We start from the raw sequence: 11954 nt of genomic DNA, 5'->3' as shown, positions 1-11954 counted from the left end.
AGGACCTGATGTTACAGCTTTAATATTCATATCAGAACCGTAATAATTTCAGCAATGTTCAAAACAGAAAATTAAGGCTCTTATTTCTGTCATGTAGACAATGTTTCACAGACCTTAATAAAGTGTTATGTTTGGCTTTATCATCTGCATATTCACAATTGCAGCAACTCTTAATTCTGTTAAAAAAATAAATAATTTGAAAATATTTAATTGTTGTCTATTTCTTGTATATTTGTTTACATGTATGGGTATTCCCAGGCTAATGTTAAGTGGCTCCAATGAATCAAAATCAACCAGTTTGAATTCATGGCCTACTTCGGCCTAGTCTAGGCGCTGACTGATCTCAAAAGAACATCCCAGCCTCTCTGGTCTAGGAAGCGTTACCGTGACAACCGTTTGTTTATCTGCCTTGGAACACCACAGCGAAGTGCTGCAAGTAACATTGTAGACACAGCAAAACACTTCGCTGTTGTTACAACACTACAAATCCAACCATTTTGGTCAGGTAGGTTGTGGTTTTTCCTGTGTACATGTTGGATCCATTGCCTTATTGAATTAAAGGAAATTACATGGATTGTTTTGATGAACGGTGGACATCTTAGCCTAGATATCTATCGAAGGCCTATCGGAAAGTTGTATCAAAGATCCTTCATTAGGCTACTGCTCCGCTTTAACCCTCTCTTGTTGTGTTTCCGCCCATGCCCTTTTACGTTAATGTGTCACTCAAGTAGCCTGTGATGTTTAGCTAAGTCAAATAAGTTAGATCACCTTTTTCCAGTGCTACATCAACTTGTTCTTTCGTTGAGTTTCACTCTACACTCCCTGTCCTGGTGTCATAGGCTGACACTTTATTTAATCGTGAGCATAAACATCTTTGGATTGAACAACAACATTCTCCAAACAGGATGTCCAGGCTGATCGAACCTCCACCTAAATTCCTTCCCCACGAATGGAAGCACGCTAACGACGTTAATCGTGGGAATGCAGAATCAGAGCGTGCTCGCTCTGAGCGTCTCACTGTGGAGTCGCAGCGACTGATGGAGCAATGTGACAGGGCGACCAAACATATGCAAGATCAGGCCAGAAAAAGATTAGGTAAGCAACTTCCAAACGTTTTCACTATTTATAGAAAATGCTAGCTATATTACTGGTGATGATAGAATCTATCAGATAGATGTTGAAATATAATTACATGTGTTATGTCATGCTTGATTTAAACTATGAAGAACAGAGAATCCATGACATCAAATTCTGGAAACTGGAGCTGGACAAGAAGCTGGATGAAGTGGTGAGTGAGACTGAGGACCTAGTCACCAGCAAGAGCAGAGTGCAGAAAGCCCTGGAGAGCTGCTTTGAGCCCTTGAGAGTCACCATGCAGTGCCTTGAAGAGAGGTGAGCCAACATGCCTTTTGTCTGATGCTGCCACAGCCTAATGCAAACCCATCCACTTCAACATGCGCCTGACTGATCTGTTCCAGAGAGAAGCGGGTGGGTATTGACCTGGTGCATGACGAGGTTGAGCAAGACCTGATGAAGGAGAAGGAGGTGATCGAGGGTGTGGCTGCCCTCCTTCAGCGCACTCTGGAGCAGACCATTGAGCAGATCAGGTGAGAGGATTGGTACAGTGATGCAGCGAGCTTTTATTTGCATGATAAAATGGATGATTTCAGTATTTTCATTGTAACCCAGGTTAAAATAGCCATAAATACATTCTTGAATAAATAACAATAAAAATACTTTTGAATAAATATAGTGATATAATAAATAAAGTTCATGATTTAGTATAATAAATAAGATTAAAAATGATTTCGTTTCAATATTAATTCTTACAGGAAGTTTTGTCACTTAATACGAATCAGCCTATCAGAATGGCTGGTTGCAACTTCCTGTTAGAGAGAGAGAACGCTAGTCAGTGAGAGAAGTCATGCACGCTGAAAGTTAACAGCTAGCCAACAACAAACCAGTGAGCAAATAAGTGCAAGTCGCGTGAAAACTTTTATTTCCTTTTATTTTCAAAGTGTGTTTGTGTTACATTTGGTCTACGAGGTAGACTGTGTTATTTTCACATATTAGAGAGTATAGTAACCACCGTGTATTGGAGCCACGCACCGCTGGCGAGCCTCCCACCCGAGAGAACCATCGGAGCATCATCTAGCTGCATCCATCGGATTCATCGACATTGGGATAACAACAAGAACTCTATCTTTGGAATTTGCGGTAGGACTTTTTAAAAGCCATCGTCATTTTCGTGTCAAGAGGATTGTTTATTGGACTTCTGAATTGCGGTAGCGTGGGACTCATTCGAAACCGAAACCTAACTCATCTCCACGTTTTCCACGTGGATTTCACTGGATTGCTCAACTGGTCGCTAGCAAGGTTAAATGCACTGACTGTTTAGCACATTTGATTGAATTGCATTGTTACTGAAAGCACTGTTTAACATGACATTTGATAGTTTTATTCACTAACGATTCCAGCCTTACTGTTATATTGAATGGTGAATGTTATCTTTGAAACTTGATGGTATTAGCCTACTGTTACATGTCAAAGCTACACTGTTTTGATTTTGTTTTAACTCGCTAAACCTAGTAGCTCACTGGTTTAGATAGCTAACAGCTAATGCCTGATTCTAAAAATAGGCCTACTCATTTAAAGCACTTGCTGCGTTAATGCTACTGATTCAAAGCTATTGCTGCTATTGATTTAAAGCACTTGCTGCATTGATGCTATTGATTTAAAGCTATTGCTGCATTGATCATTTTGATTTAAAGCATTTAGTGCTATTGACAATTAAATATTGTTGAACTTAAAGTTAAAGTACGTACTAATTGAAATAATATTTTCTATTTGAATTTAGCTTAATTAAACTCATTAAATACTAATGTGAAATAAGTCTTATTAAACAAAATAAGGATTTAGGTTAATTTAAATTAAAATAGGATTTAAACAGAAACTGAGTTAACTCTAAATGGAAACTAAATAGTAATTTAAAGGTAACTTTAAACTAAACTTGATAATTCTTTTCTTTAAACTAAAACAAGTTAAGAGATTTAACTGTATGCTTTATTACCTGAAAGAAGAGGTAATTCCTGAAATATTCTATTCCAATTCTTTATTGAATATTGTCCATTTCATGTCTTTAATGGTACCAATGTATGTTTTCTACTTTTGCTCTTTTCCAATATAAACAAGCCGGCATTTAAAACTTACTTCATGGTCTGTGGTGTGTCTAATGTTATTTGCTGTAATTATTGTTTTAGCCACTTCTGCTCCCTACGAGCCTAGTCACTGGTCCTAATATAGCATAACTTATCACAAATCGAGGTAAGTGCTACATCATCATTTTCTCTCCATTAAATTGTGAGTGTCCATTCTGCTGGTAATTACAAGTCACAACATTTCACCTCAACCCAAGCATTATTTTACTCACTATAGTCAGAGTATCGTATTAGTATCTCTTCTCTTTTAACACGTCATTTTGTGCATATTCAGGCTCAACCGATCAGCAAAGTACTATCTAGAGAAGGATCTGCAAGGCAAATTCCAGGCAGAGAAGATTGATGATTTATGCAGCATCCTCACCAACACCAATCCAAAGATTGACAGCAGTGCTGGAGTATTGGAGACTGGTCCAGCAAGGTGAAAACAGACATTCCCTTGCGAAACGCACACCATTTATAATATATATTTAATTTATATATTTATAATATATATTTATAATACACTACATATATTATTGTGTTAATTCTGTGGCACTGTACACAATTGGCCTGCAGGGGTCAGTCAGAGTCCACTATTAAGTGTGTGGATGAAATTGCACCATGTATTTTATGAGAGTGGTTCAATAGTATAAAACCAATTCACTTAGAAATTGTAGCAGTATATCTAAATAGAAGTCTTTATTTGACTTTGTACTTTCCCCAAGAATATGGTGTCAGCATTTAATCTTTATGCGCTGGATTCACTGTCCGCAGTAACACAGTGACACCAGACGAGTGGGAGGCATTCTCTGACATTAACATCTGTAAAGCTGAGAGGGAGAGAACCAACTCCGTGTCTCTTCGGTCCCTGGTGGACAGCCTGCTGCAGCAGACAGCCGCAGATATGTCCACGCAGCACGAGGCCACAGGTGCCGCGCTGGAGATGAACGTGCAGAGGACCAAGAGTGCCAAAGCCCTTCTGGAGGACCAACTCGGGAAGGTGTGACCACAAGACATTTCACACCATTTCTGTCCTCTTAACAAGACCAGGGGCCTGCTGAGTTCGGCGGCGATATAGCCGGTGGGAAGCTATGTCAGGGCGGGGACTCTGAAATGGGCGAGATCCCTCCAGTGAAGTGAAAAAAAACCCAATCACATGATGCAACCAGTGTAAAATTCTGATCTATCTATCTTTTATTAATGAAATTCAGCCTGACTGTGCCTTCTTTGTGCGTCTTACTTCGCTCTGGCCACTCTGCACACTGTCGGCAAACTCGCACCCACTATACCCACAATAGCTTCTATTCTTAGTAAAACCTTCAAGTTAGGAGAGAAATCTTTATCTGGTATTCATCGGTTTTGTTTGACTATTCAACTCTGAGCCATGTACTGTAGATCATTGATTTTTGAAAATGTTCAGTGCTGAGAGAAACATTTAGGCTTCTCTTTTCAGTACCATGCAACCCTTGTTGTAATAAGCTTGTGTTGTGCTTTTGTATAAATACATTGTTTGTCTCTTTTTAAGGTATTGGCTGAGCTGGCCAGCCAGGAGAGGAACCTGGAGGCTCTGCGTGTGAGCATCGCGGATAAGGAGGGCCCTCTGAAAGTGGCCCAGGCTCGGCTCACAGCCCGCAGCCTCAGGCCCGACGTGGAGCTTTGTCACGACTCGGCCCAATCCCAGCTACTCACAGAGGTCCGGGAGCTCACCAGCCAAATCAACAGGTGAACTGAGGATCGGAGATCTCTTGAGAACAAAAACGCTAACATTCTTTTGTGTTAAAAGAAGTGGCCTTGGCCATTTATCACTGTCTAAATGTTTCCCTGCTCTCCCCCTCATCCTGGACTCAGCCTGCAGGAGGCCCTGTGGGAGGCAGAGATGGAGCTCCGCGCTCTGGCCCGCAGCCAGCTGGCCCTGGAGGAGCAGATCCAGGTCAAGGCCCATTCCCTGTACATCGACGAGGTCATCTGCACTCAGCTGCGCCAGCCTATCGTCATCCACAACTTTTGAGTAGGGGATTTAGGAGGGGCGAACTAATATTACAGTATACATACGCAATGCTCAGGCTCTATTTAAAAAAAGATGGGAATTACTGCAATAAAGCTGAAAGTTATGCATCCCAAAACGTGGGGAGAAAGTGAAAGATGGTGTGGTTTTGTTTACAGTCATGATCATTTTATTTATGCACAATATGTTTTACATTGTTAACATGGGCCAAATCGATCTGAATTGAAGTCCATGAAACATATAGAATTTTCTAAATACTTCTGTAATGTCTGCCTGGAGCAAGGAGATAAGAGTAGCCGTAGTGGGCTCCAGAGCTCCAGCTGGTTGTCACTGCTGTTAGAGCATGGGGTAGGAGATAGCAAAGTAGTTGAGCTCCGTGTCTATGAGTATCCTGTAGCGTAGGTTAATCTCATCCAGCTGATCGTCCTCCTCCTGGGTCTCATACTTGTTTGTGTAGATTCGCACCTGCCAAGTTAGCACACCAAGTCAAGATGACTGCTCAGTCAGTACAATCGTAAAACACATTCTATATGACTGCCATTGCCCCTTGTCTTAATTTTATGGTTTTGAGTATGCATGTTACTTTAATGGTTTTGAATAATGCATCTTACTTTTATGGTTTTGAGGATGCATTTCTTCTCCATCCGGCTCTGCAGGAGCCTCTCCAGGAAGCTGATGTCCAGGAAGGCCCAGACCTTTAAGTAGACTAACTTTTTGCACATCAAAATCAACTCCATTAGTTCCTCATCAACCTGCTCATGACTGTTGTTCAAGTCCAGGCTCAATTTCTGTCAGGAGAGAGGGAAAAAAGGATATGCTTTTCAGAATGCAAAACACAATGAATGTTTTGAATTCTGAATACAGTTGTCTTTTAGACCTGAAGTTGTTCAGATTCCCCCGGTCACATATCTAACATTGCAACAGTGCAAGCCGCAGTGGCAAGTGGCATCATTCAGAGTGGCTGTCAGTGCAGCTGACTCATGCCCACCAATTCAATTGCAGCACAAGTCGGGCCGGTCTTTTTAATGCCGCTTCTCATTCATTCATCAGCCGCCTTGTTAATAACATGGCTAGGAGCTGCATTTAACCACCCACCACCATCCACCTTTGTCTGCGTGGCTCTCAGCCTTTGAAACCCCCTTCAACTCATGTTTAATTATTCTCCCTTGGTTATTGAATAGAAACCAATTCCCATGCGGTATCTGTTAAAGCTTTCCTGCTATCGCTTGGGGTCATTTTTGCCCACCTTTTGCCCTTCCTGGTCTACAGTATTTGTGCAGGAACTGCAGAATAGAGCTATCTTGCTAGGGGAAAACCCCTGAGATAAATATGTTATTGATTTGATGAAAGTGGTCTTGACCAAAGTAGTTTGGAATGTCATGCAGTATTACGTCTCCTTGCTTGCTCTAATGAATGAATTGAATGCTGTTCCTTACTTGTAAGTTGCTTTGAATAAAAACATAAAAAATCTGCTGAATGAATAAAATGTGAACGTACGTCCAGGTGCATGTAATCCCCGTTCTGTTTAGGCCTCTGTCTTACCTGTAAGTTATGTCTATACCAGGGCACCACCTGGGTCAGGGCAGGCTTGGCACTCCACTCCTGCTCACTGAAGTAACAGCTGGTGAGGCTGAGGTCTCGCACGGGGATCTCGTGCAGCAGGATGCGGTTCAGGCTCTCCAGGCTCAGGATTCGCTCCACAGACATGTGCACGTGGAGGTCTGGGCAGCGCTTGGCCAGGTTGGACCAGGCACTGCCCCAGATCAGCTGGCCGTGCGGCTCGTGGATGTGGCAGCGCACCGTGAGAGAGCGCAGGGATCCGCTGTTGTCCAGACCCTTGCAGGCCACCGCCAGAGCTTCCAGCAGCTGCTCTGACATGCAGCTGTAGTTAATCGTGAGGGAGCTCAGACCCCTAAACCGGCGCATAACCTCAGCGAAGCCGGGGCTGTTGTACACAGCAAGCGACTGGGAGAAGAAATCCTCCAGGTTCAGGGTTGCCAATCCGGGACGTCGGCCGAGGTGCACGTGATGCTGGGACGCAGCGACCGACTCGAGGACCTCCAGGCCCTGCGGCAGGAAGAACCGGGCTCCTCGGAGGTTCAAGTAGTTCAGGTGAGAGCCCTCCCTGCGCAGGTAGAATGTCAGGCTCCGTACCAGGCTGCTGCGCACGCTGCGGCACCAGGCCGAGCGGTCCAGGTCCATGTGCTTGACGGAGAGGGAGCGCAGGCGGCCTCGGGCCTTGCGCAGGGCGGACAGGAAGGCCCGCATGGTCTGCTGGAAGCGCCGCGTCACCAGGGAGTTGATGGGGTGCGAGAAGCGGATCTCAAGGTCCTCCAGGAAGCCGCCGTACGTCTTGGCGAAGTTGACGGCCGTGTCCATCTCCGAGCGGTGGGTTCGCGACACGCGGCCCGAGAAGTTGAACGTGCGCACGCGCCACAGGGACGGAGAGCGCACCACATGGTGCCAGTGGCGACACACGAGGGCAGCACGCACCCGGTCACGGTCACGGAGGTGCAGGAACACCTGCCGCAGACACGTGTCTGGCAGGTGAGCCCACATGGACTGACCACATTCTTTATCCTCCTCTAACTTCTCTAACTTCATTTTTTCAGTTTCACCCTCTCCCCCAATCTGATGTCCACGAGTGTCACAGTCGTCACCTGAAAGAATTTCCCCTTCTTCAAGATAGTCCATTCAGAGATTAGTAGTAGGCTGGTAAGTTACAGATGATGTTCACTAACACATACGGTCCTCAGGGGAACTGTTAAGTGGCTTGAAGACACTGTTGGAAGTGAAATAACTACCCCTGCTTACAGTCTGCTTAACCTACCTGACTCTGTTTTTGTCAAGACTATATCTATTCTAATCTTTTCAGATATCCTAGACATCTTTCCGAATTACATTCGGTCAGATATGTTAACAATAGAGTTGAAATCTAAAAAAGAGATTTATGATTGTCAATACATGATTATATGAGGACTTATGCTGTCACTATGACATCACCACCTGTGACCTCATAGTGGTGCAAAGGACAAAGGAGTTTAGATTTAAGCACAAGGTGGAAAGTTGATGCTTTACATTAACTTTATTGATCCCATGGAAATGTAAACAACGACATTTTACATTTAAACCTTTTGACAAAAAAAGTGTTAACTACTGTACCTAAATACATGATAATATTTGAAAGTATCTGTGAATATTATTTGCATATTGTATATATTGTTCTCATTTTTGCTGGACTGACATAACAGCCATCTTATATTTCAAATTTCTGACATATTAGGCTATGTTAAATGCTCACATACTGTTAAATAGTGTCAGTTTCCAACATTTTTTCAAACATAAGTGAGTTAGTGTGAGCGTTTTTAAGCACTTCACAGATGAAAGGCACATTATTTGTTCACTGATTGTAGGGTCATCAAGTGCACCATCCTATGAAAGGAAATTCATTTGAATGTTTACTGTGATTGTCAACTAATTTAATAAGCATAAGATAGTGAATGTATTTCAGTGGACTCACATACATTTCACTTTGCGTCATTGATCTCCGTGCTCTTCAGATGTTTAAAAAGTTGGCACTTTTTCTAAGGGAGAAAACAGACGGCCTTGTCAATTCACCACATCTGTTTTACCACACAAGCACTTCTGTGATTCCTGTGCACCAAACACATTGAGATCATTCGTAGGAGAACCAACAACTTCTGATTGTCTGATAGTCATTGCAGCAAAAACCGTCACAACAAAATTGTCACTACAAAAACACATTTCCTTACCACGTGCCAGCTGAGAGTCTTCATTGGCAGGGTCAGGTGGCAAATGGGACAGCTGTTGATCTGGTCCAGCTCCCCTCCTCTGTTCAGTACATCAGACAGACGGAGCCCAATTGTGCCCGCTTGAGGCCCAGAATCTGAGTCCGAATCCGGGGTTGAGGCCCGCTCCTCTCTCTCGTCCTCCTGGGCCTCGGATGGTGTGGAGGAGGTGCACTCCAGCTGGAAGTGGAGAGGGCAGTGGTAGGTGAAGGATGGATTTAAGAAGCCTAATGATATGGCGTGAATGTACAGTACAGTACAACATCTGTCATTTGTGCCTACCAGATGCCCCTCCAGGTATTCTGATGGAAAACATCTTTTGCATTTCCAGCAAAGAGCTAGAGTTGGCCCTGAAAATCAATGATAATGGCATAAATTCTCTGGAAGCCATTCACTTTACTTGCAAATTCTACTATTTACTGTATGTAAAATTCAGACTTGTGCCCGCTTGAGGTCAACGTCTTCACCCTTGGATTAAAATAGCCTAACATCACAGCTAAGCTAAACCATGAAGTGTACTCTACCTGACCAAATGATAGAACTCACGGAATATGAACTTAACTGTTTGTGTTGTGAGCTGCAGCCTTCTGCTCATCAGTGCTAGTGTCTGCTGATGCTGCTGAGGCGGAGCAGATGTCAGCGTGACGGAGCTGGTCCTTCAGGGTGACGTAGCGGCCACAGTCTGAGCAGCGCTCCGTCCGGCTACCGCAGGCCACAGTGTGCTCCTCCATGGCGGACAGAGGGAGTTCCAGCTCACAAAACTCACAAGTGACCAACCTCTCCTTGCACTCATCTGCCTGGTAAAGAAGAAACACTTCTGTCATAGGCTTTTTATTTTACAGGACATAGTGAATCCTGACGATTCTCTTATCTTTGTTTGTTGAAGGTAGACCTACAAGTAGCTGTGATTCACACTTAATTACACAAACTGATTTATTGTCAATTTTGGACAAGGTTATTTGAAGAGGACTTGCCAAACACAAATGATGTTATGAAACCACTATGAGGCCATTCAGCCAATTAACGAAACAAGATGAAGCCAGCCAAGTCAGTCAGGACAATTATGTGGCTTTCAATTGCACATCCTTCAGGAGGGAAAGGCGATGACTGTCACCAATCATTGTATAAAAAAGTAATTAGTTTTTCTTTTTCACAATCACTGTGGTTACTGTAGGTTATTGTGATTGCCAGAATGTTGTTCTGTTGGGAGATGTGGGATAGGGCCTCTGCCAAGTCACCTGTCAAGCCTACCTCATGATCCATTAGGTGGCAGCGCTCCACTTTAACATTGCACTTGGAGCAATTCACCTGTTCAGATAATCATGAAAATACATGGAATCAAATTCCAAACTCTCTACTACCCACTTACGCAGGGTAATATAGCATATTTCGGTTGAAAGGAGACTGTAGGCCTACCTGTGTGTGTTGTTCTGCGTGGTGTTCTTCGAGCTGTTCTCGCGGAACCGGCTCATCGCAGTCAGGACAGACACACAAGAACCGTCTACAGTGAGGTTCGTGGAGTGCGAAATTGGATTTGGCGATGTCCTTTTTACTTTGACATGACACAAAACAGTAACATACTGTAAAGGTTGTTTAAACTTGACTACATCTGAAGTCAGGCTAGCATTGTTTTCCCCTGTTCACTTTCAGTTTTGAAGCAGGTCCTACCAAGATATTGATATTAACATTTTACATTTTTACAATATTGTCGGACGGAGGCTAAGCTTCGTCGAACTTCATACAACTAAACACAGACTTACCAGTTTCCACAGAGAACAGTTTCTTCTTTGTTGTTGTCGTTGTTTTCCATTGTAGCGTGTTAATAACCAATTTTGCACTTCGTCTGAATTGAAACTGAAACCTCAATGTCACATTGATTGACAATAATGAGGCGAAACTGCGCCACCTGTTGCTCATTCAGCTGATGAGCTTGACATTGCCAGTTGCCTTTAATTTAGATCTTTCAATTTTATAATTGTGTAGCCTATATTTTCCATATGAACAAGTGTGAAAATGTGAATATTAGCTGAGATCTATATGAGTCTATATAGTGGATTGACCTCTAGGCTACTACTCAAGACATTTGGTTTTCAGCAACCTATGGCATTCTACCATTACAGTTTTTTTTCCAATTGCAAAAACACAATTTTGAGAGTGTTTTTTATCCAAATTCACACACCAAACCACACACCCAAACTGCAAAATACCTCAAGATATCAAGCAAAATGAAGCACTGCAACCAAAACTACATATAGCAGAATCAAAATCAAACTTTTGCACCACATGGCAGTGATGGCACACACTTCATTCACCAGATTGTTGTCTTACCATCTCACACTGCTGGGCATAATGAAAAGCACTCTCAAATGTAGTATGCTTTGCCATAATACTAAAATAGTTAAAATTGTAGAAAGTTATTTGCGTGCACATAAATATTTGCAGATAGGCTGATGCATGCTGTTGAAACTTTTTTTTTTTCACCAAACAAGTCAGTGCAACATATGCACAGCAAGTATATTTACATTTTAAATAATTGTGCTATGAGTGTCATTTTAGTGTCTTAGCAATTGGAAAAAACTGTAATTCGATCATAAAGCCTATCATGAATTTTCTAAAGTCGGTGGTATTTCAGATAAGTCCCTAGGCATAGCAGACTTTAGACAGCAAGTTCCTTGAACCTGTGACTGATCCTGGCACTAATCATACGATATGCTAGAGTAGGAATTGGATTTAAATTTCTTGCCCTGGAATTTCTGGCAGGATGGGAGATTGGTAAAACACCAGTGTCACTTGAGGGCAATGGCAATTATGTCATTGCTTCCCCCGTTTGCACTCAGATGTGCTGGGGGGTGAACTTACTCTGGCTGGTTAATTTCCTGATTCCAGTTGAGTTGCCAGACGTCAGCTGTAGTCAGTAATGAGTGTAGTTCTCTTTCCTCA

General features: G+C 42.9%; 3 protein-coding genes across 3 annotated transcripts; 1 reads left to right on the top strand and 2 right to left on the bottom strand.

Moving 5' to 3' along the window:
* The first annotated feature begins 905 nt into the window (after nt 1-905).
* Nucleotides 906-5335, top strand: tekt1 (tektin 1). Its single transcript, XM_062552064.1, has 7 exons — nt 906-1095; nt 1227-1392; nt 1479-1607; nt 3493-3639; nt 3975-4200; nt 4726-4922; nt 5049-5335. Exons 1-7 carry the CDS (start codon nt 906-908, stop codon nt 5206-5208), a joined length of 1215 nt encoding a protein of 404 aa, XP_062408048.1. The 3' UTR covers nt 5209-5335.
* Nucleotides 5336-5357: 22 nt separating this feature from the next.
* On the bottom strand, nt 5358-8048 carry LOC134099274 (F-box only protein 39-like). Its single transcript, XM_062552062.1, has 3 exons — nt 6748-8048; nt 5817-5993; nt 5358-5670 (listed from the first exon to the last, which is right to left on the bottom strand). Exons 1-3 carry the CDS (start codon nt 7897-7899, stop codon nt 5542-5544), a joined length of 1458 nt encoding a protein of 485 aa, XP_062408046.1. The 5' UTR covers nt 7900-8048; the 3' UTR covers nt 5358-5541.
* A 299-nt stretch (nt 8049-8347) lies between these two features.
* On the bottom strand, nt 8348-10874 carry xaf1 (XIAP associated factor 1). Its single transcript, XM_062552063.1, has 8 exons — nt 10775-10874; nt 10431-10566; nt 10266-10322; nt 9577-9811; nt 9297-9364; nt 8979-9194; nt 8730-8789; nt 8348-8637 (listed from the first exon to the last, which is right to left on the bottom strand). Exons 1-7 carry the CDS (start codon nt 10822-10824, stop codon nt 8733-8735), a joined length of 819 nt encoding a protein of 272 aa, XP_062408047.1. The 5' UTR covers nt 10825-10874; the 3' UTR covers nt 8348-8637; nt 8730-8732.
* Nucleotides 10875-11954: the final 1080 nt, after the last annotated feature.

This window comes from Sardina pilchardus, chromosome 13 (genome assembly GCF_963854185.1).
Source record: "Sardina pilchardus chromosome 13, fSarPil1.1, whole genome shotgun sequence".
Lineage (NCBI taxonomy): Eukaryota > Metazoa > Chordata > Actinopteri > Clupeiformes > Clupeidae > Sardina > Sardina pilchardus.
The sequence above is the reverse complement of the archived record's forward strand: the minus strand, read 5'-3'. Positions and strand labels throughout refer to the sequence as shown.

Coding starts and splice junctions, on each gene's coding strand:
- tekt1 (XM_062552064.1), top strand. CDS start 906: ATGTCCAGGCTGATCGAACCTCCACCTAAATTCCTTCCCCACGAATGG. Junction 4,201..4,725: donor TGGAGGACCAACTCGGGAAG/GTGTGACCACAA, acceptor TCTCTTTTTAAG/GTATTGGCTGAGCTGGCCAG. Junction 4,923..5,048: donor CTCACCAGCCAAATCAACAG/GTGAACTGAGGA, acceptor TCCTGGACTCAG/CCTGCAGGAGGCCCTGTGGG.
- LOC134099274 (XM_062552062.1), bottom strand. CDS start 7,899: ATGGACTATCTTGAAGAAGGGGAAATTCTTTCAGGTGACGACTGTGAC. Junction 5,994..6,747: donor GGTATAGACATAACTTACAG/GTAAGACAGAGG, acceptor CTCTCCTGACAG/AAATTGAGCCTGGACTTGAA. Junction 5,671..5,816: donor GCATCCTCAAAACCATAAAA/GTAAGATGCATT, acceptor CTAACTTGGCAG/GTGCGAATCTACACAAACAA.
- xaf1 (XM_062552063.1), bottom strand. CDS start 10,824: ATGGAAAACAACGACAACAACAAAGAAGAAACTGTTCTCTGTGGAAAC. Junction 10,567..10,774: donor ACTGTTCTCTGTGGAAACTG/GTAAGTCTGTGT, acceptor GTCATGTCAAAG/TAAAAAGGACATCGCCAAAT. Junction 8,790..8,978: donor AGACTCTCAGCTGGCACGTG/GTAAGGAAATGT, acceptor TTTCTCCCTTAG/AAAAAGTGCCAACTTTTTAA.